Raw genomic sequence first — 23,695 nt, forward strand, 5'->3', positions numbered from 1 at the left:
TGTTAAAACATAATAATTGACAGCATGTTGATGTGCATTTGGAGCACATTTATATCCTCATAACATCAGCAATCCTCCTCCACTCATCCATGTACACCAGCTTTTATTAACTTGCTAACATTGTAGGATTAAACCACACTGGCTCATTTTTGTTTTTATTGTTTCAAGCTGTGGGGTGACTTTTTAACACCATCCAGCACGGCTGACAAATGAAATGCATGTAAGTGTTTATGGCTATGTTGATTAATGAATCAATTCCCTGTCACATAAAGCTTTTAATGAAATAAATCACAAAACAAACACATCTGCGGTTCACTGCGTCCACCTGAATGAGTCGGATGGAGCATTTGAGGGATGAATGAGATCAAACTTTAAATGAGGTCAAAGCAAAATGTTTGGGTGAGAAAAAATTTGGCAGCTCTTAACATCATCATAACTCACTGTCATCTCCTGTCTCACATGGAAATGTAATACATGACATATAATACTGTGCAAAAGAGGAAAAAAAGTCTTGGCAAAAGGCCACATTTAGCTTGCAGGGCTGTAATGAGCTTATACATTCATGCTTCAGTTCTTTTACTGATATACAACAAGAAAATACACAAAATACATGCACACACACAAACACAAACACACAAAGATCAGAAGTAACTGGTTTCTACAGGCAAAAGTTGGTATTTAGTGTGACCTCCATTCCCATGAAAAAAGCAACTCAAACAATATGAAACATTGGGCATGTGTTGAATAGAACACCAGGAGATTAGAGGAGTAGATCTCATATTGTCTGCACGCAAGAGTCAAAGACATGACATGTACAGATGGAGATTACACTAAATACTTTCCTGAAATTAAAAATCTTAACCCTTAAAGACCTAGAAATATATTTGTGACTTCCAGTGAGCTCTTCTCTGCATTTGATCATTCCTAAGAAATTTACACCCATTTATTATAATAATATCATCACAGAGAAACTGAAGAAGAAGTAACTTTTTCAGTAAAATGTATAATTAACTGAATATAAAAATAAGCATCTAATAAGCATCATTGTCATTTGTCAAACTACATGGGCTTTACTGACCTTTGACCAAGTGCAGTTACTACATACTACACAATGTCACAATCATTTTGTGAGGAAGAGATAAAAATATTATACATAAACATATATTATACATATATGTGCTTCATATTTAGACATTCTGTATATGTACAAACATTAGTGTTGCCTATGTTACTTGGAAAGATTTATCAAAATTGGATTAGCAATGAGGATTTTCTACAATTAGAAGGAAATTTTTAAAAATGATTCCAACAGACAGTCCTATTTACACAGATGAGTAATCAGTCAAATCTGAATGCTTATCAAATCGATAAGGTTACAGTGTAATCCATCTGTGTAAGTCATTGTGTGCATTTGTGTGGACTACTGACCTGCTCCCTCAGGCACAAACAGAAAGAGTTTCTTTCTGAGTAGTTTGCCTGACTTTACACTGTAGAGGCATGTGACGTAACCCTCCCTCCCTTTTTCTCCTTCACTCTGAATAACCCCCTCTCTCTCTCTCTCCCTCTCCCTCCATCCTCCTATCCTTCCTCGTTGACCTACTTTCTTACTCCCCTGTCCTGTTTTCGCAAGCCTCCGCACAACACAAAGCAGCTTTTAATGCTCAAACATGGGGTTGGAGATGAAGGCAGCCAACAGGGAAAAGGGTGAGACTGAACAAAAAACAAGAGGAGATATTGAAGAAAGGCTGGGGAAGATGGTGCACTACAAAGCACTGCCTTTTCTCAGTAAAGTCACCTTGTTAAAATCAGATGGTGGCATGAAGGGCACCATCTGTGTTAGAGTTTCATAAAACTGTGGTTCTGTGGGAGGTCAGTTATTTAATCATCTACTAACATCCTTCCTCTATTAATCTGAAACTGACTCAACAGGAACAGTAAACTCCTCACAGTGTTTATTGCGGTTGCATCTGAATTCAACCACAAATCGCAGATTTTTAACCTGCGATATGATTTTACAAATGAAAACATGTTCACAAGTGGTTTGAAGACTTTCGTGTCTTGTTGACATATCCAGATTACAGCTGCCATCCTGCTGGGTTTCTCACAAACTCGATCTTTTCTCTGAAATTGCAACACCTCTGCATTTGATAGGCTCGCCCTCCCTCCCTCCCTGTAATGAGTCTTATGTAAGCCCTTTGCCAGTGGCATGCTCTACCCATGCCAACTGGTTGTTCCCTTCAGCTATTGTTCCATTAACAGCAGGGTCAGATGGAGGCTGCTGTACAGAGCGTTCATAAACTGTTGTATTTTCCTCCCAAGACAGTTGTGTAACTCGTTTTTTGCTTGTTGTGGTTTGATACATGCTGTGACTTTTCTAGATCTTAATCTATTTGGACTGTTGCGTTACAGCAGTAAGAGACCGGACTACATGACATCCGGATAAGAAAGTGTTGAAATGTTTCTTGGTAATTCATCTCAGTTTTTATTTATAGGAATGTTCCTGTTTTTGTAGCATTCATTTTAATTAAACTTTCACAGTGTATTACTGCACTGAAACTATTTTTAAATGTTTTAATACAGTCTTTGCTTCATGTTTTCAGACATACTTCTCCAGCCCTCTTCAGCTGGAGTTAGAAAAGGTTAAAATCCTTTTTAGTCAAGAGGATTGTGGTTTTGACCCCTTGATACAATAATTTTCTACCTTGAGTGCCTGCAGACATTCAGCAATTTGCCTGTAGATTTTTTTTTTGTGTCCAAATAAATGTCCATTGATTTTATAAAAATTAAGGTGCCACATGGTCTCAGCTCAGTCTTTTTATGTTTGAACTAGAAGGAGTTCTTCAGGAAAAGGAGTCCCATTTATAAAATATTGACTTTTCAGAGCTAGGTTGAATTTATTGCAGTTATCCAGCCCCACACAGTCTGAATGTTGTTCTGATGTTTTATGTCAGTGAATCTCCGTCTCTGCAACCGTGTAGCTGCTTTGGCTGAGCTGAACTGACCATATCAACACTGAATCAACTAAATGCAATGAATACAAAAGCTGAAAAGCACCACGTCTCCACAAAACCTGGAAAAACATCACAAGAGATGAATAAATTCAACAACCTTTTATTTTTTCCTCATTTTGAAATGTTCACAATCAAAAATGAGTGTTTTTTTGTAACCATTTTGCATATCCATGTGAAGTATAGTAATACATAATCACTTCTGGACAAGCCTTATTCAATTTTTTTTTCTCCGTTTCTTTTGTAAAGCCTTTTCGGCGAACAACAGGTTATACAATAACACAGAGTACAAATGGTAACCAGGGCATAGGGAAGCATGGGTAAATACACTGCACACCAGGAAGAGCATAGAGCAAATTGACACAACAGGATGACAGAAAAATACACATAATAGCCAAAATAATAACCACATATAGTAGAAAATAACATTATTAATAAAATAATAATAAAATAATGACAGCAGTATACAAGAGATTAAGAGACAACTTTACATTTATACATAGTGGCCAGAGGCAGGCACCAGGAAGTGAAACAGTTCTACAGACTGTGTGAACTACTGCAGCTACTGGAGCTAAAACAACTCAGTGCGGAGGTGAGTGGGAGCGTTAAAGAGATCGGCCTGTGTGGGGACAAGGGACAAACGATAAAGAGGCACCGTATGAATAGAGAGCAGCTTTGCTGGTTGTGACTGAAGAGCCGTTTCATTTATTAGACAGACACTTTTTTCGTCTGTTAAATGAAGCTGTATTGATTTCATTGAATGGCTGGCAAACGAGGCTCGCCTTGTGCTTGTCAGGTTTTGCCAACAGCAAACGCGTGACTGCATAGCCTTGACTGATATGCGAATAACTGGCCTTGATGCTGTGTAAGAGTTCAGATCACCTGAATGAGGATCACGGTCGCAATAACAAAAGTGTACCCTCTGTTTTTTTTTTGTTTTGTTTTGTTTTGTTTTACAAGTTGTTGCTCATACTTCAGAAAAAACAATATCTTTGAGGCATTTTCTAGACAAAGAGGACCGACTGTACAAGGTGTCTCGACATGAACAAGCTAATCACTTTAAGTCTACAACTTCTGCATCCCACGGTTTTATTTTTGTTGTTTTTGCCACATTTTTCTTCTTAAAATATATAATCCATATATGCAAATTTATATGTCACAGTAATATACAATCTAAGTGCTTCAAAAGTGAGGGCACAGGATTAAATGATACAGAGGGAGGGAAGAATGTGTGTGTCAAAAGGGGGCATGCTAAAAGAGAGATGTGAATTCTTTGGTTGAAGGAATTTTCCCATAATGCCACAGTAGACGTGTAAGCCACCAAGGCAGTTTAGAAGAATGAAACAATTGAATAATGTGTACATTTTCCACATGGGAAATGTCTGAGACTGCAGTCCTGGAGAGTTTCATTGGATTCCCTCCCTTGTAAGGTGATGTAGTATTCTGATCAGAGGCTGAGGCGGGAGGTAGGACAGAGTTAAGGGGAGGAGACACAGTGAGAGTTGATGGTGAAATCACATCTTAACTACACATCACACAGACCGCTGGCTTCTTTTCAGTCTTGTGAAGTGTTCATGTGAGTTGTCTGCTGAAGAGACAGGACAGGAAAATGCTTAAACTGCTCCCAATTGTCCTTATTCACGCCTCTTGCGTCCACCACGCCCTCCACTGGATCCCTTTTTCCCTCCTTCCTTTTTTACGTCCACCCTCTCATTCACCTGAGGTTTGACCTCTTCAGGATACTCAGTCTCATTCTCCACCTCTTTGCTCTCCCCACCCATCTGGCTGCTGTGAAGGTTGCTGGGTAAAGCCAAGTAGGGATGCTGGGGCAGGGTGGGAGAGGGGGATGCTGACATGGAGGTGCTGGCCACTGCCTCCACCTGAGCTCCTGATGTTCCATTAGACAAAGCTCTGTACTTGAGGCGAAGCTTGTGGGGCAGAGCGGTGGCTTTGACCTCGGCTTGGCACTCACCATGTGAACCGATGGCGCCCGCTGTCTTCTGGTGGTAGTTGCTGATGTCTGAGGATGACGAGGAAGGAGACTCATCATCTGTGGAGCCCTCCTTGTCCGAGCTACGAGGATCCCCGTCACTGGACGAGGTGTCTTTTCCGGAGGAGTTCTCCTGGTAAAAACCGTCAGCTCGGGGACCTCCCTCATAAGTGAGCACTGGAGGCTCTTCATCCAAGGTGTTGAGGTAGCCATTGTGCTGTGAGAAGGAGGACTTGACCTCCTCAGTGTTGTGGATTAGATCAGGAGCAAAAGGGTTCTGGTGGTTCTCTGTGTGCTGAAGCCTGTTTTCTTGTCCATGGTAGTAATGCCCAAGATGTCTCTCTCGCTGCTGCTGGGTGTTGAGATTATACCTTTGCTGCAGCTCCTCTGACTCAGCGTGACCATTGGTGTATTCATACTGTGGTGAATCCAGGGTTTTGGTCCGCTCCAGCTTCTCTGCCACCTCAGTAATGCTCACTGAGCTGTCAGAGAACCTGGAGCTGGAGGAGTGCTGCAGCTGTCGGCTCTGTTGGGACTGCTGGTCCTCCGGCCTCTGGCTTTCCATTGGGTAACAGCCACTGCTGGAGCGGTACAAGATGACACTCCTCTGTGCAGAGGTGGCCTGAGGAACTGGGCTGGAGCCGTCCATGAGGCACTGCTGCTGCTGTTTGTGGTGATAGTCCACAGCACTGTCAGCCAATGAGGTGCTCTGCTGGTGAGAAGAAACCAGAGCAGGGTGGCTGCCATGGTAAGAGCCAGTGGACATCCCATTGGCAATCCCATTAGGAATCCCACTGGGAATGCCATTAGGAATCCCACTGATTTCCAGTCTGGCCATCTCCATGTTTGAGGGCTCCTTCTTGATGCTGTAACCCATGGGCTCAGGGCTGTCTCTGGAGGAGCCATCTGACATGTCAGACACAGACCCCCGTGGAGAGTACTTATGCAGCATGCTGTGACAATCACCACGGCTCGACTGCTCCGTCTCAGAGGAGTCTGAATTCAGCATCACCTGCGACGCACTGGAGTAGCCGCTGCTTGAGAGGTAGGCATTACTGTTGGGGGTTCCATTAGTGTTGCTTCCAGTGCTACCAGTGTTTGCAGCAGCTGCACTGCTGGAAATCTGCTGACTCTTCTCCATGTAGGAGGCTGTGCTGATGAGGCCAAAGCGCAACTTGAGTTGAAGAAGCTCCGTTTTTAGACGGACATTCTCCTCATTCAGCGCCATGACCCGGTTCTCTAACACCATGTCATTGAGGCGTCGCTTTTCCCTTGATCGCTTGGCTGCTTCATTGTTCTTTCTCCGTTTTTCCCAGTAGGAAGCATCTTTCTTCTCATCAGAAATAAACTCCCGCTTGCGGCGGGAGGTCACAGAGGGCTTGGCACCTTTAACCTGGCGGCTGATCCGTGCTCCATTTTCAGGAGGAGGGGATGGGGCATTCCCATCGTACGTGGAAAAACTGTCCACCTCCATGGCATTTTTGTTGCTGGTGGATGAGAGGTGTAGACCCAGACTTTCCATTTTCTATTGGCTGAGGGCCAGATTATAACTCTGGCAAAGGGCAAAGGGGAAAGGGAAAGAAGTCTAACTATATGAGCCAATTGATTAATTACTCAGGAGTTTGACCTAGGTTGCAGGATCAGAAAAACTTTCTGGATGAGGTATTTGTGCTTGTCGAAGGGAGAGCCTCATTGATTTCTGTTACTTATTTTTCTAAATCAAATTGTTCAAGTGTCCAAATTAGCCAAGAAGATTAAAAAGAGATGGAACTCCACAAAAACCTCAGACATTGAACTAGTGTTTTGAACAAGAAAAAAAACAAAAGCTAAAAAAAGAAATAAGTCAGTATTTTGAGCAATGAGTCTCCCGGCTTCCTTGGCAAATGGATCAAAGAGTCTCTGGAGTCTCACTGGAGGTGATTTTTGAGTTTATCAGCTTCCTCCTCAATCTGTAGCAGAGCTCTGATTCCTGTCAGGCTGCTGCCCTGCTTCTCTCAGTGTTTTAGAGGATGTAGGTCAGTCCGTCTGCTTCAGGGCTCCCCGAGGATCCAGATTCAGCGCTGCTGTTTGCTGACCACTAACTGGGTTATGGAGACAGGGAAACAGAGGGATGGGGAGAGAGAGGGGAAAGAGTTAGATTATCAGTTAAAAAAAAACTCACTGCAGTCCATTAGGTCATGTATTTACATTTCACTTTAGTCTAATTAGATTCATGAACTGTAGTACAATGCTTTAACACCGATTCACATTGTGGAAGCTGTGAGGCATCAAAGTTTATTTCAGTTTAACCTGCAGAACAAAGCCATGATGAAACCTCGGCAAAGTTAGTCAATGTTTGTCTTTCTTTTGTTTTTTTTGACTTCACAGACTGACACTGCTTGGATAGCAGAACAGTTGGGAAGAAGAAGTGATGACCAAACATAGAGCATGTGTGCTGCTGCTGTTGCTGCTGCAGAGCTGTTGTGTAAGACATAGTGGTGTCATAGTCACATAATGAGGACTGAGGCCTAATGCCAGCTCTGCAGAGACCAACCGATAAAAGTCTTAGTACTTAGACCATTTTAGTGGACACTTTGATACATCTTCACATTTTCTAATCAATATATAACTGTAGTTTGTGTCTTAATTTCTCCGGCTTTTACTTATTTTTTCGTTTTTTTTTTTTTTTTTTTTTTAATTTAATGATGGATTCAAATATGACCAATGAATACCTTTAAAAGTGATAAATGGCTGAATTGATTGAATTGATTTCTCTCAGACACTAAAACCACTGGTCACATCTTTGTCAGACTGTGTCTCTATGAGGGACGGTGAGCAGAATTCTCAGTTGCTCTGGTAGCCATCTCACTGTTTGAAATTACACAACTGCACAAACTGCTGAACAACCATATGTGGTGTCAACATTGCAGCTTTGCAGGAAACCTTCCCCGCCCAGCATGTCTTGCGCTACCAAGAGCACTGAATGCATCACACACGGATGTTTTTCAGCACTCTAGCTGTGTTATGTAACAAATAGATCTGCTTGTTTTAGTTATGATTTGCCTGCTTCCCTCACTGCACTGCATTACAGATTTGATATGCTGTAATTAATAACCTGCCCCGGAGTCTATTACAAATATGAAGAACTCAGTTATGACACACACAGAGGGAAAGTACTAATCTAGGTCACTGTGCCTGTAGGTCACAATGACTCCTCGCCTCCTCTGTCATTTTTCCTTCTCAATAGTTAGTGAATTAAACAGTTAAACACAACACAAATTTTACATTTCACATGTCAGATGTTCTTATTAGTCATTTGTCTCAAATATTCATAACGGTTTCTACTTTTATTCATGTTTTAGCTTACAAAACAGGAGGTATGTCAGTGCAAATTCAGAAGTGAAATTCTGTGATGATTCCAGTGTTTTTAATATGACTTTGATACCAATATTATTTTCTGTTAGTCATTAACCATTCCCTTTTTGTGCTAAGGATACTAATAAGTCTTAATTATTATGTTATCATGTGATTAAAAAGACACAAAAAGGACTTCATGCTATCCTTGAGCACAAATTCAGTCATGCAAATTTATGACACAACCTTTAACATGACACAACACGTGAACATCCACCACTGCACATAGTGAAATTACATCTTGTTTGCAGACTCGTGACCCCTTTAATGCTTCTGTTCACTTTTTTCTTCTTGTAAATCTGAAAAAATATGTCACTGCATTTTTGCAAACAGAAAAAATGAAATCTGAACAAAGACGCTCAACTGTTAACAGGACTCACGAGTACAACTGACTGACCCAGTGATATTTTTTAATTGCTCTGACCTTTGGAAACAGATATCTATTACAAGGTGACGACGTAACGTAAGCACAAAAGCCTCTACACACATGGACCAAAGGAAGGAATCAAGCTTGAATAAAACTCTACCAAGTTCACTTTATGGAGCCTTACTGTAGCTTTTATGTGTATTGTTATGTGATTTAACTATTAAATACACATTTTTTACTAAGATGTTTCAAGTAGAGGCATGAAACAAAGGCGGGCTGGAAGGAGGCATGCATACGTCTGCGCTGTCCCACTGACCTAGAAACAACGCTAAGCAGTAAACACTCCTACTGTCTTTGACGGTGCGCCATAAAATAGGTCAGTGGGACTGCAAGGGAGGGAGGGCAGGAGAGGGGAAAGAGAGTATTAGAGTGCACTCTAAAAATAGAGCGAGAAAGAGGTGAGGGAGGGAGGAAACCGAAAAGGGATGGGGTGACAGAAGGAATTCAGTTGGTGGAAATGAGAGGAATTTTACAGACTGCAGCGAGGAGGAATAAAAGAGACAAACGTGAATACGTCATCAGCCTATAAATGAGATTATAAAAGCCCCAGTGATTTTCATACAGCATTAATTCCTCCCTGCTCTAGAAACCTTCTGCCTATGCAGCACATAACAATATGCATCAGTGGCAGAAGAAAAATAATAGGAAGATAGCATTGACGTCAGAGCACACACCCATATCTGCAGCCAAATTCACACATAACAGCCTCTCTCAGGACTGCATGGGGAGGGGCTGCTGTTACTCGTAACGTACGTGCTCTGAATTTTGCTGGTCTCGGAGCAAAGCTTGTGTAACACATGCATATTACATGGCAGGAGAAGCTACAGGTTACTGGCTCTTGATGTAACGCAATCAGCCCTTTTACCATTCTTTCTCAGTGTGTGCTGTGTGCTCTGACTAAAAGCAAAGAAAAAAAAAAGAAAAAAACATCCACATCCAACATGGAACATTGTGCAAGGGTTTCTGTTCAGATCTTCCGATTACAAAGAATGATTCAGTGCCACGACAGTAGTTTGCGTCAGATATTTGGTGTTCCTAAGCACTTGCTGCTCAGGGAGGAATGTTTCACCTCTAACCCCCTCTGAGGCAAGTGAGTGTAACGCATGGGATCCTTTCCCCCTCCTCCATGTTTTAAGTGATCCAACACCACACACGTGGAGGGGCCCCAGTTAGGGGCCTCCATTTTGCCCCATGGCTTTGTGTCAAGAAACAAACTATAGGAGACTGGAATCCAGACATTCCAGGTCAGTCTTAGAGTCTTTACTTAGTGAATAACAATGCATCTGCCTGCACTGATGAATGCTATCTCTAATATCATAATACAATAATATACAATACAATAAATAAAAGGTCACAAATGTGTTGAAGTACATGTTTTAAAAAGTGGGTTAGAGTGTGACAGATATCTTCTATCTTTTCTGGTTAAGTCACATTTCCTGAAACATGCAGCAAGTGTTGTTCAGAGTGACAAAGGTTCATCGCAAAACACTTACTGATTAACAGCCACAGAAGTAGGAAAACTGGAACAAGTGGCTGAAGTTTGAAAAAGTCTGCGAGGATATGCAGTCTTGTATTCCTCAGAGCAAAAAGTAGAGTGGCTAAAGTAGTCCACAGCTTACCCTGTATACCTCATGTGTGTCCTCACCCAGATACAGGTTTGACCTATATTCAGCAACTTGGCTAGGACAGTGTGATCCAGACCGCCCTGAAACCAGACCAGCTGGCAATGGGGCGGACCAAGAGCTCACCAGAACTCTTGCCTGCCTGGCCAGACAGGGGTTTCCATGCATTGCATCACATCCTGGATGTTTTTGAGTTGTTATTGTAATTTCACAACAGTGTCATGCACAAAGACCTCACTAGGATCTTGGCACACAAAAAAATGTGGTTTTACACAGCTAAACCTCACTTCTGCTTTTTCCTCTTCATGGAAAAAGACTGATCAAGTTAAAAATAGCTCTGAGACACTGAGCAGCTGCGTAACATCACTGATAAAAGCATTTTTCAAAGGCCAATTTCAGCAGCATGAGTGCAAATAAGCAGCTACTTGCAGACTTCGTACACATCTTTTCTGCTTTGGAAATGAACAGTCCGTGGATCTGTGTGGGTTGAATGATAGGAGAAAAGCGCAGGGTGCGAACGGGAATCAATTAGGCCTGTGTGTCCCAGGAGAGAGCTGCTGTTTATTGCCTCTCCCTGCTGTGTGCTGGTTATGTCATACCCTCCAACTGGCTCAAAGCAAAGACGCTGCTGTGCTTTATTTAACACACCTCGCAAATAAAAAAGAATCAACCAGTGACTTACTTTGGAAAAATAGACTTTTGTCTTTGTTTTAATGGTTTGAGCTTTTGAACACTGACATCTATTGCACACTGAAGATGTAACATGAAGACAAAAGCCTGTGCACATGTGGAGAAGAAGAAATATTAATAAAATCGCAATATATTAGCTTTATAGTGCATTTATATGCATTTTTAGGCAGGTTTCACATTTTATGTAGAGATCCCTGCTATTTACAACAATATTAGGCTTTTTTGCATGTTAAAAAAATGCAGTGATTTTTTTCTTTGTGGTCCAAATTTTCTGAGTTTGAGCCTGATTCAGTCAAAATGCGCCATAATAAACAATACATCTGGCAATAATTAGATGTAATATTGAAATGTCTATTTTTCTGTCACCTGTGCAGCCACAAAGGGGAATTACCTATTATACCAGTCAAGAATGGTTTGATGACCTCCACATAAACAATATACAGAAAGCTGTACGCCACGTGCAGGAGCCATACAATGTGTCTGCGTAAGAAGCAGAGAACACAGCTGCCCCCATTCCCTGGAAAACACCACCATGAGGGAAATTACCAAGCCTTGACATTGAGCACATAATGTGGGATACGGCGAACCACGTTTTTCCAGTTTCCCACCGCCCTCCCTATCAATAACAAAGTGTCGAAACGCGACGAGCTGGCGACAAAGTGGCGTTTTAGCATAAAAAAAGTGTTGCGTTTAATGAACCCGAAAACGGCCCCGAACGTCTCAAAGTCACGGACTGCCGCGCGGATCTGCCGGTAGTCGCCATGTGAACAATGACCGGCCATAAGCATCATGTCCTCACCTCCAACACACTCACACAACGCAGACATGCACACAAAGCCAACAGAACATAAAAAGCACACAAAAACCAGACAGAAAGCGGAGAAAAATGCGTAAAACCGCTCCCGCTCAGTCAAAACATACCTTTCCGTGTCCTGGAGGCGTTGAAAAAAACACACATCCAGGCTTCCACGACACAAAAGCAAAGCAGTCTCGCTCCCGTTTCCTCCTTTCTTTCCCCTTTTCCCTTCAGTAGAAACCTCCTCCAAAATGCGTCCAAAACTACTTTTCCTGCTCGCGGGTGCTCGGCTCAGTCGTGTTTGAGTCACTGGGTCGGGGTGATGCTGTTTCTGTCTGTCGGCTCGGGTTTGCCCGTTTGTTGTGCGCTGCCGGACACTTTGCTCCAGTTTCTCCGGCTCCCTTTCGAGAAATATGTGTTAGTAGGTCAGCGGTTGCATAACAGCTCTTAGGCTGCCTAGTCACGTTTTTGTCCTCTATCTCTCCGCGCGAGCGTGCGCGTGTGTTTGTGTCCTTCTCGCTGTGTTCTCGCCCTCCTCAGGTTTCCACCCAGACCCTCATGTGGACCCGGACCCTGTTTATCGGGACAGGTTAAGTTTATAATAAAAGGCTTAAGAGTTGTTTACGGACTCCTTAGACTCACAGAGGAGGTCCAGGAATAGCCTGTAACAGTATGTCCTTCAACTGAGCCCCTCTAGTCAATGAGTCATTCTGTGGGTTACATTCTCTTCTTTAGTCTTTTAAGTTTTTTTTTTCTCCCTCTCTCGGTGTGAGGTGTTTTGATCATTTAGTAAAGATAGATAAAGTCTCCTGGAGCAGAGGGAAGGGGCCCTCAGTGGGACTCACATTGTGAATATTACATCTGGATTTTTGAAGAATATGTGCTGGGGTTATGTAAGCAGGTCAAATTATGAGGACATGCTGGAAAAAATGTAAAAAAATAACAGACAGACAGACAGACAGACAGACAGATAGATAGATAGATAGATAGATAGATAGATAGATAGATAGATAGATAGATAGATAGATAGATAGATAGATAGATAGATAGATAGATGTAATTCTTGGTGAACAGCTTTTCTCTTCATTAGGCTGAAGCCTGTCGTGATAGATATTTAACCCATAAAGACACAGTGCTACTTTGTACTGTAAAAAAAAAAAAATCTGTAATTTAACAGAATTTTCACTGTTTATTTTACAGATTTTTCCTGTATTTTCAAGATACAGAAAAATATCAATGAAATGACAAAAATAGACTGGGATTTTACACGTCAAATGTAAAATAACATGAAAAAACTGTGACTGTGAATTACCAAAAAATTTCATTTTTTAAAAAGAGTTTTTTTTTCTTTTTTCACAGAAAAAAACAGTTAAAATACATTTGCAAATGTATCATAATTTCACAAATATTTATTCATGAGATTAAACTGTTAATTTAAAGTTTAATACTGTAAAAAATAAAATAAAATGAGATAAAATTACTGACAATTAACCATTAAAGAAGTTTTTGTTCTGTAAGTTTAACAAGAGTTGTTTGTTAATTGACAAATATCTTGTGTAATTACAGGAGGTTTCACAACAAAAATGTTGAATAAATGTATTTTTGTGAATGTATCACATGTATAAGCACTGATAAACTGTCCAAATACAGTTTTTATCAGTGGATTGTATAACTTAGTCTCATTGAAAAGTATTTACATACATATATTTATAGGCAATTTGATTGTTTTAATGCATGTAAATATTCTTTATTAAACATTAAAAAGTCAAAAAAAAATATGCAAAATCTCATGTAAAGTAAGGGAAAAAACTATATTTTAATTATGGAAAATTACCATATTTTTACGAGATGGTTATTTTCTGTTATTTTACAGTATTTTTTCAGCACCCCTGCTGCCAGAATATTACAGGTTTTTTTAATGTTTTTTTTTTTTTTTTTTTTTTTTTTTTTTTTACATCGTGGCGTCAGTTCTCAAATCACTTTTTCCTCTCTATTTCACCTTTCTTAAGTGATTTATCATGATTTATTATATTATTATCTTCTGTATTTAGCGTTTTTTTCAGTGTAAATTAGGTATTTTCCTATGCTTAATCCATTGATCATGTAATGTTTATTAAAGCTCAGAGTAAATTCAGTGGTTATTACATAAAAAACAGGGAAAAAACTGAAGACAATGTGATGTTTCAGTAAAATGTATCAATAACTGAAGATAAAACCAAGTGTCTTCACCCACTGTCACTGATCCAACTCACTGGTGAATCAATGCTGTAGAAGATGACAGTGTTTCTACAGTAACTATGAAGCCTCTGAACGTCCAAATGGGTCATATCTGGTGAGCATGAAAAGATGATAAACTATATTTTATACCAGTTATTTACATAGATTGATAGGATTAGTGAATCAATAAGTATTTAACAGTTTAGATCAGTAGATGGTTTTGGTCACCAATGGCTATTTGGGTCTTTATGGGTAAAGTCTAAAACCAGAGAATAAATGTAGAATCAACACAAGGGAAGCAGATTTGGATGAAAATTCCATTGTTTAATTGCATCTTTATAACTGTGAGTACAAAATCTCTCTGGTGAATTATTGATTTCCAATGAACCCATCAAGTGCATCCACCCTGACTCTCCGCTGTAAATGCACATTAATAGGTTTTGGACAAACAATTTTTATTATGAGTGGATGAATCAGTGCATGCCTTTGGAGCACTCTGCACTGTTAAACCTTTTGCTTCCACATTTAATACATTTGCATTACTTAAACGACAATGCCTGCTGAATCTGTCAAGTTTTTCATTATGGCCTTTAACTAATTCATTATTTATTCATGCTTATTGTATAGTGACAGGCAGAATAAGAGAGATAATACATATTCAATTCAAGTATAGTATGGTAAAATATTTTTGTACAACCCTTCCCTGTGTGTGGTCTTTTATGAAATGAAGACATGGGCTCAGAAGAAAATAAATTAGTACAGCAGGGTGGCATAAGGCTGAATAAAACACATTTACGGACACTGCAAAAAAATGTGTTTGTTGTTAAATTAACTAGGATTTACTCTCCGTTTGTATTTGATGAGAAATAATTCCTTCACAGGCTTCTCTTTCACTCAATTCTTTCTGATATGACGTCTTAAAAATGGAAAAGAAGCCTCTATTTTCATGATTAAAAAGGAGAAATGCCTTTTATTCCTCAAAGCAGGAAAAAATCCTTTCATTATAATTTTTTTTCTGTCTCTTTACAACATGCTAATACAGGAAATACGTATAGTATTAAACACATGCACACACACAAAAAAATCAGAACTGAATTACTTCAACAGGCAAAAGGCATAGATTTAGTATTACCTCCTTCCCATGAAAAAAAATGCAGTTGTGCATGTGTCTGATTATCATAACCTCATAAAAACATAAACCTACTAGTGGCTTTTGCGCGACATAATACTTTTTTTTGGGGGTACTTTTGTTCATTTGCAGAAGAAAAGAAAGTATATTATCTGCTTAGGAGTATTTCCTTTATCCCACAAAGCCTGTAGTCCTCATCACTGCCATATTTTTATGTGCAGTTACGTCAGTCCTCCTGTTTAGTATCAGACACACACATCCATTTCCAACCCACTTTCCCACTTGCATCCCCTCCCCCTGCTTTGTCTCGAACCACATGCATGTGCCTGTTCACAACACACACCCACACACACACACACACACACACCACCACCACCATCACCACCATTAGACCATGTTGGGGAAACGGTGGCCTTGAACTTGTCTGGCTCCTCCCCCCACCACCACCACCAGTCCACCAGTATTATAACCACCAACCCCCAACATTTCTCCAGCTGCCTTTGCATGCAGGCATTCCCTTGGCAACTGTGGTGTGGTGGTGCCTGCCTAGCAACCGGTCTCGCTCACTGCTTCCTATGGCTTATGGCAAAGAGAGTGGTGAGGTGTTATAGAGCTGGATGAAAATTGATCACAGACAAAAGACCCTCCCCCATGGGCACGCTTATTGTTGTTGTTGTGGTGGTGGCGGTGGACAGAGAAAGCCTGTTTACTGCTGCCTGTACAGATCTGATGTCCCCTCTTTGACCTGATTGTTTAACATGGCCTTTTTTTTTCCCACTGAGCATTTAGCAATAATTTCTTATGTAGTTCCTGCTTTATTTTTGCATTTTGTGAATAAAGTACAGAACCTTTGAGGGTGAAAGCACTGCACCTGCACCAAGAAATCATATCTGGGCTCATCTGTGCAGCATGTGGCGCTACAATAAGTACAAAGGAGTAGACAGCCTCTGTAGTAACACTGCTGTAAGTGCATGAATGAATGAATGAATGAGGCACAGCTGAGCCATAGAGATAGATGCATATGGCGCCACTCAGTGTTAGTAAAGAGCAATAGCAATACTGAAAATAGAACTAATAAACATAAATGATGACTAATGACCTTATCTCAAAATGATGATATCTTCATGCAAAAATTAAGGAATATAGTGTATTTTCTGCTGCTCTCTGGGTCCCTGCGGCTCTCCTAATGTATCTCAATACTTTTCAGGGGTTCATGTATTCCAAACCTGTATCCTTTACTTCTTTCTGGGCCAATCAGTTTCCATTGCAGCTGCCTCACTGCTAAAAATAGCTTTTCTTCTGCTGACGTGATAGATGACTCACACAAGGGCTCATTTTTCTCTGTATCCATTCACCGTCCATGTAACCCCACTACCACCCCCCCGTTGGCACTGTCCGACACCCACCCACCCCCACAGTTCAGTTCACCATGTGTTGAAAAACAGATGAACATTTGCAGCATCAAAGTGTATATCACATACAGTCCTAGGAACACATAAGGTTTGTGGTTTAGTAAAGTTATGACCACATACGCATTTCTCAGTCTTTGTATAAATTAAGATAAAATTTGGATTTATTTGAAGTACGTGCAGCTTTAAAAGCAAAAGATTCAGGGAAAAAAACAGCTTCTTTAAACCAAAGTGGTAGGATTTAGTGTGACCTCCCTTTGCACTTAATATGTCTTTAACCCAATATGAGATTTATTGTATTAATTTTCTGATGTTTTATGCCAGGTTTTCATTCAACACTTGAGAATGAGAAATAAATATGTATGCTCATTTCAACCCCAGAAAACAAAGCTAATGATGGACTAAGATTTTTGCAAAGCAAGTGTCATGATTTCAATAATATATCTTTAGCCTTTTCTTCAAGTACTGTACTCTTTAGTGATAGTATTTCACCAATGTCACTTTAGAGGACATCATTCCCTTCTCTGTCAAATGTAGAGGACACTCTATATTATACTAACCCTGATTTTTTAAGCCGCAGATCTCAAGGTTTTACACAAAGAACCCTCAATGGGTACGAGTTCACACCTCTGCAAGAAAGTGGTGTTGCTTTGTTACCTCACCACTGGGCTCGGTTGTGACAGATGCTGAGGTGAGTTGTAACAGTTTCATAAGGGAAGCAAAAACAAAAGACTAAACCACAATATAGGCCTCCAAAACTATTTCTGTAATTTTCCCTTTACATTTAACCATTCCAAAGTGATTTATCACCATTTATTATAATTATCTCGTGCACGTTGCATTTTTCAGTGAAAATCCTGTATTTTCCTATATCTAATTCACTGATTGAGTAGATGTTCATAAAAGCTCAGAGTAAATTCATTGGTTATTATATCAAAATAGAGAAAACTGAAGAAATGTGACCATTTCAGCAAAATACAGCAAACATTAAAATAAACATCTACAACCACTGTCATTCGTCAAACTACAGGGGTTATATTGGTGAATCATTGTTCCAGAACAAAGTTTCCACATTCATTGCCCAGTCTCTGAATGTTGAAAAAAAAACCAAACACATCTGATGCTGCTGAAAAACTGGAAAACTGCATTTTACCTGAATGATCTACAGAAATTGATAAGATTAGTGTTTCAGATGTTTTTGAGATCAGTAGATGCTTTTGGTTTTGAGGGTTAAAAGAAAAAATCACATTGTGATTTTGCATCAAAATTTTAGTGGAAATGATAATTCTTCAATTTGATTTTCAATGAAAATATACTAAACTAGAAAAGCACTCAGAGAGCGCCGACCTCCCCCAGATCACCACCAAAATTTAATCATTTGTTCCTTGTGCCAGTATCAACATTTACTGAAATTTTCATCCAAATCCGTCCATAACTTTTTGAGTTATCTTGTACACAGACAGACAGACAAACAGACAGACAAACCACCGCCGGCAAAAACATAACCTCCTTGGTGGAAGTAATAATAATAATAATAATAATAATAATAATAATAATAATAATAATAATAATAATAATAATAATAATAATAATATGATTTTTGCTGGGGTCTGTAGAATATAAAGGTCAATCCTTACACTGAAAAATTATAATTTATTGGTATAGTCATATCTGTAACACCACAATGTTTAATTTACAATGATTTGTGGTAGAGCATTATAAAACATGGCCATGTGGTGTGTCTATGAGCGTAATTGTTGTGTTAGAAAAGGTAGCACAGTGTCCTCAGCTGTAGGTAAGGAGATGTTGTACTTTGTAAGGGTCAGTTGTGGATGTTGTTGCGCTTTGTAAGGAAGTATTTCAATCCACAGTTATCTGCAGTTATAAATTAGTACTAATATAATAAGTACTAAACAAAACAAGTCTCAAAGTCTCAAGTCTCATAATATATTTTCTTTCCAGTTTTATGTGTAGAATCTGAATGTGTGTTTTTTTTAAAGCCTTTATGTTCATCATGACAGATTAGGGGCATTAGAGCACCGGGTCAGAGTGGGTAACATTGAAATTCCGCGCTGAATTCTTATCTTTCGCAGGAGCGTGTGGTGCTTTTAAATGTATTTTTATTTCAAGTTAATGACTGTGTCTCCTTTAGAATAAAAACTGCAAAGCCCAACCCTGAAACATGTCCATTTTGTTTTCTGCTGCTGCACAGTGTTGTGCTTTTTTTCTGGATGCTTCAGCACTAACAGTGATTCTTGAACATGTATCTGTAAAACCATTAACAACCGGAGCCTGTGCATTTCCGACTGTGCCAAACAGTATGCATACTCTCTGCTTTACACTACACACTACTCCGACTCTAAGTGTTTGTCTCCATGTGATGTGGATTAAATCATATTGTAAGATCCATACAGCAGGTAGTTTTAAGATGATGTTTTTCCTTCATACCCTCAGTGTGTGTTGTTGATTCTTTGTGTGTGCGTCAAAAAGTTCACAATAGTGTCACAGATTGTACCTAAGCAACCAGAAAAAAACTGGACGAGCTAACTTCATTCATTTTATTCAGAACAAGTACATTAGCATTTAAGTCGCTGTGGGCTGAACAATGATTTTATTAACAGTTTTATTAGCATGAATTTGCTGATCCTATTGAATACACATAGGCTGTAATAGCTGCAGATTTTCTATTCACAGTAAAAGCCATATGATCTAGTATTTTATCAAAGCTAAATGCAGAGAACTAAACAAAAAAGATCCTTAATTTGTATCTTTAACCAGCTGTACCAAACTATAACAGCATGTCTATAAATTTTCGATATCTGCAGTATTTTCAGTGAATTATGTAACAAGTAGAATTCACTGCATTATATATTATACATTTTATATTCAGACAGAGTGAACAAACACAATACAAAACTATCCAAAAAGATGAGATGTATTGCTAATACATGTGTCCTCTGTGGATCAGCATATATTTATTATTGCGCACATTATTTAACACAAAATAATCTCAGCTACATATTATATCTTGAAACATTAAGCAAAGAGGACAAGCACAAATGTTTTAGTTGGAATGATCATATTTGTTCTGAAAACCGTGAGAAACAAGTGTTGTATAGTGACTGTGTGCTGTGTTTTTTGTACAGTATGTGACATGTTCCTCAAATATTTCTGGCCTGCTCAGTTCAGTATTTAGAAATAAATGGCAACTTTTAATCCCATTATGACTCCACAGAAGCCATTTTGTAGTCATTAATTCCTGGATGTCCACTGGATGACGGGTGACTCTTCTAAGCATGATCATAGACACCCCCCACACCCATTTTCATTAAGTCAGAAACATATTATTTGTGCCAATGTATCATTAGAAGTCTTAGATTCTCCATATTTTTGTTATTTGAGTATTTTTATGAAAATTATGAGAGCACTAAAGAACAATTCATCATAAAGTCAACATATGTGTCAAGGATTATTCATGTTTCTTTAGTTCAGGGGTCAATTATGAATTAAGGAGTATGTGTACAGGTCCACAGCTTCATAATCTCGAAGTTGCATGACATTTTAGTTATGCATTAATTAATTTATATACATTGAAGTAGCATTGTCACGGTAACAACATCTACACTGTGTGAAATCAGCAGTCCATAAGATACCGTATATAACTTGGAAATTAATGCTGTGAGCTTCAGGATGTGGGTTCAAATCCTTCCTGTTCAGGTTTTAAGCAATCTTAGAGAGCAGCTGCTGAGAGAAGAGCTTCTTGAGCTGCGCCACTTCCTCAGACAGACAGCTGATCTGAGACCTGAGACCCAAGTCCTCAGTTGAATGCTTGATGTCTCTCGAGTTCTGCTGGGATGAGGAGTTGTAATATCCAAAAGGTCGAGTGTGACACTGCTGCCTCAGTCCACAACAGGCCTCTTCCCTGGTCCACGCAGGCTGGTTTTCCGTCCTACTGTCTGATCCTGTCTGCTGATGTTGCCTCATCTGGATGTTTGGTCCCACTGTGGCTACAGGTGGGCCACCGCACCTGCTGTCATAGGTCGGAGACACCTCCCCTCCGTCACTACTCGGTGCCTTGAAGCGGAGCTTGTGTGGAAGGCTCCTCAAACCTTCAGGTGAGTCCAGTCTGGTCATGTAGGGTCCCTCGTTGACTTCCAGTGGACCTGCGTGGCAGCCCTGTGGGTCTTCCACCTGATTTCTTAGAGAAGGCCCTCCTAGTGTCTCATCAAAAAACACAGGGCTATCTATGTTTGAGTTACATAACACCCCAGACTCCTCGGATACACTATGATTTGACGGAGGTCCAGCTCCTCTCAGTGTATACGAGGAACCCTGTGGGGGGGGCTGGATGTGGTGGGTGCTGGTGCCCTGCGCTGTGGTGGTCTGTGAGGGGTTGTCAGTGTGTTGATGGTAGTAAGGTGTGTTGTTAGGTGTAGTGTTGGTGCACAGGGCTGTGGACAGTGGCAGTATGGTGACCTCAGATGGGTCCTTTACCAAACCAAAGCGAAACTTCAGAGCCAACAGTTCAGCCCTGAGGCGGGCGTTCTCCTCCAGAAGACCCAGAACCCGCCTCTCTAGGACCAGGTCATTGGCCCTCCGCTTCTCTCTGGACCTTTTAGCTGCCTCATTATTCTTCCTCCTCTTGTCCCAGTAACCTTCATCTTTCTTATCATTCGGGGTGAACTCCCGCTTGCGGCGCACACTGTTGGTGCTGTCCTCGTCACAACTGCTGCCAGCCTTTGCTTCGGCACTGCTGACGCTCTCGCTGCGACTGAGGGCAAAGGTCCGGCCCAAGAGGGTTCTGGCCAGCTGGCTTGTAGAGGCGAGGATGGTAATGGCTTCATCACTGAAGGTCGTGGCGCTGCCCAGAGGCCTGGACTCCAGTCCCTCTACATTCAGCATCAAGGGCACTGCTGGGTCCTGGGTGACGCCTCCTGCAGTCTGACCCGTCATGGCCAGATACTTCTGATCTGATGGGATGCTGCAGGGTCTGAGTCCAGTGAGGAGAGGGTGCTTGAGGGTGAATCCTGCGTTACCAGCACCACCTAGTGGGGAAAAAACACAAATACATGAGGTGGAGTGACTGCAGGTTTCAGCGAATATGAGAGATAAGCAACTCGTATTAGATCAAATACAGTAGATATACAGGACAAGCATCTGGGCTTTACACCAGTCATTAAAAAAAGAACTAAAGCAGGATACATGAATGTAGGGAAAGTGTTTGACGAGAGCATAAATAGAAAGGTAGGGATGCATTAAGATGACCATGACAGCTTTTTCCCAGTTTGTCATGAGCATTGCTAAATCCTAAACAGATGGAAATTATTTTATATCATGCACCAAAAAACAACCCTCTGTCTTTAACCCTAACTGGTGAAGGCAGACGGACATCCTCCAGAGTCGGGGTCTGCTCCTGGTTTGTACCTGTTAGACGGAAGTTTTTCCTCGACACTGTCACCCAGTGTTTGTTCCTGGAGGATTCTGCTGGGTGTTTGTGAACTGGCTTGTTGAGAGTCTAGTTTAGACCAGCTGTAGATGTAAAGTGTCATGAGGTAACTTTTATTAGGAATGTGGTGCTATATTAATTAAATTTGATTGATTGACTGATTGACTCATTCTCATTTGAAGTGCGTCTAGAAAACAGCCTCTATTAACTTTCTTTGCAACTATTTTTTAATAAACACAACACTAACGTCCTTAATGGTAATGAGTCGGTGATTAAAAAAACAAATAAACATGTACTTACAGATAGATCTGCTCGGTTTTGTCCAAAGTGTCCCCGGTCGTTGATGGAGTCTATCCGGTCTCCTACTGGGTTTGTGTGCGCTTCATACGCTCCGCATCCTGCTGTCGGTGCGTCCCCTCCCGCTCATCGGTTCAGTTCAGCTGGGGTCGGATCCTAACCCGGTGTGACCCTCCTCCTCCTCCTCTTAACGGGAAGCTGACGAAGACGGAAATAAAACAATAGATACAAATAAAAACGAAGTGCTCTGTGTCTATCACAGGCTGTTAAACATTAAAAAAAAACAAAACCTGAGACTTAATTTGTCAATAATAAAGGCAACATTTAGGCTCCATAATACAGCAGTATTATCATGTTGTCATGAGAGTCATTTATTGATTTAATTTCAAACAATTTCATATGAAATAAAGTAGAGAAAATAGCAATATCTTAATACTGAAAATGTTTACATTAGATATGTACATTACTAGTAGACTACATTTTTAACTCTTTCATGCATACTGGTCACTACAGTGGACAGTTATTCTACAGCTGTTCTCTTATTTAGTCATGAATTTTGTTGTTTTAGTTCCATATCAGCCAACACAGTGGACATTTATGCATCATCCCATACACTGCAATTCTTACCATTACTGTAACTTTGCTGTTCTTCATAAATCTGATCTGCAGTAACACATTTGAGTGCAAAAAATGCAAATTGTTATTAGATTGTAATTAACAGGATTTTTTTTTTTTTTTTTTTTCATTTTTAAACTTTTTTTTTTTTTTTTTGCATATTATTTCAATGAAGTAAGTAATACTAACTAGTATTAGAGTATGTTAAAATGTGAGAAAACATCAAATTAGCAGTATTAAAATGTTTTTATTAAATAGTTTTCACACAGTATATCAGTAAATACATATTTCTTTGCCTTTAAAATTAAACACATGGTGTCCAGCTGAGTAGACATTTTTGTAACTCCATGAAAAATAGATTGATGAAAAAAAAATTAAATCACATGTTTTGGATTTTTTTTTATTTATTTATTTTTTTTATTAAGGTTCTCATAAATCATGCATGAAAGGGTTAAAGTCATTGATTTCATTCATTGACTGTAACTAACGATGTAAATTTCAAATAATGTAAATCTTACTCTCTTTACGGTGGAAATTATTTAGATGAATTTCTTTTTTTTTCCCTCTATATGATTTCTTGAAAAATTTATGAATTGCAATAATGTTTTCTAAGAATCTAGTTAGACATTAGGTCCCATTTGCCTTGCACTTATTGT

General features: G+C 39.9%; 2 protein-coding genes across 3 annotated transcripts; both read right to left on the bottom strand.

Moving 5' to 3' along the window:
- Nucleotides 1–3,095: 3,095 nt before the first annotated feature.
- nfil3-5 (nuclear factor, interleukin 3 regulated, member 5) lies at nucleotides 3,096–12,350 on the bottom strand. Of its 2 annotated transcripts, none has more exons than XM_030134140.1 (2): nucleotides 12,052–12,350; nucleotides 3,096–7,079 (listed from the first exon to the last, which is right to left on the bottom strand). In XM_030134140.1, exon 2 carries the CDS (start codon nucleotides 6,518–6,520, stop codon nucleotides 4,643–4,645), a length of 1,878 nt encoding a protein of 625 aa, XP_029990000.1. In that variant the 5' UTR covers nucleotides 6,521–7,079; nucleotides 12,052–12,350; the 3' UTR covers nucleotides 3,096–4,642. The 2 variants fall into 2 exon arrangements, with proteins under 2 accessions (XP_029990000.1, XP_029990007.1); XM_030134147.1 differs by lacking the exon at nucleotides 12,052–12,350 and adding an exon at nucleotides 10,312–11,513.
- A 6,875-nt stretch (nucleotides 12,351–19,225) lies between these two features.
- Nucleotides 19,226–22,576, bottom strand: LOC115426160 (nuclear factor interleukin-3-regulated protein-like). Its single transcript, XM_030144159.1, has 2 exons — nucleotides 22,428–22,576; nucleotides 19,226–21,726 (listed from the first exon to the last, which is right to left on the bottom strand). The coding sequence occupies exon 2, from the start codon at nucleotides 21,632–21,634 to the stop codon at nucleotides 20,402–20,404; it is 1,233 nt and encodes a 410-aa protein (XP_030000019.1). The 5' UTR covers nucleotides 21,635–21,726; nucleotides 22,428–22,576; the 3' UTR covers nucleotides 19,226–20,401.
- Nucleotides 22,577–23,695: the final 1,119 nt, after the last annotated feature.

This window comes from Sphaeramia orbicularis, chromosome 1 (assembly GCF_902148855.1).
Source record: "Sphaeramia orbicularis chromosome 1, fSphaOr1.1, whole genome shotgun sequence".
Taxonomy (NCBI): domain Eukaryota; kingdom Metazoa; phylum Chordata; class Actinopteri; order Kurtiformes; family Apogonidae; genus Sphaeramia; species Sphaeramia orbicularis.

Bases quoted from the DNA above. Each gene is read 5' to 3' on its own strand.
- nfil3-5 (XM_030134140.1), bottom strand. From the start codon at position 6,520: ATGGAAAGTCTGGGTCTACACCTCTCATCCACCAGCAACAAAAATGCC.
- LOC115426160 (XM_030144159.1), bottom strand. From the start codon at position 21,634: ATGACGGGTCAGACTGCAGGAGGCGTCACCCAGGACCCAGCAGTGCCC.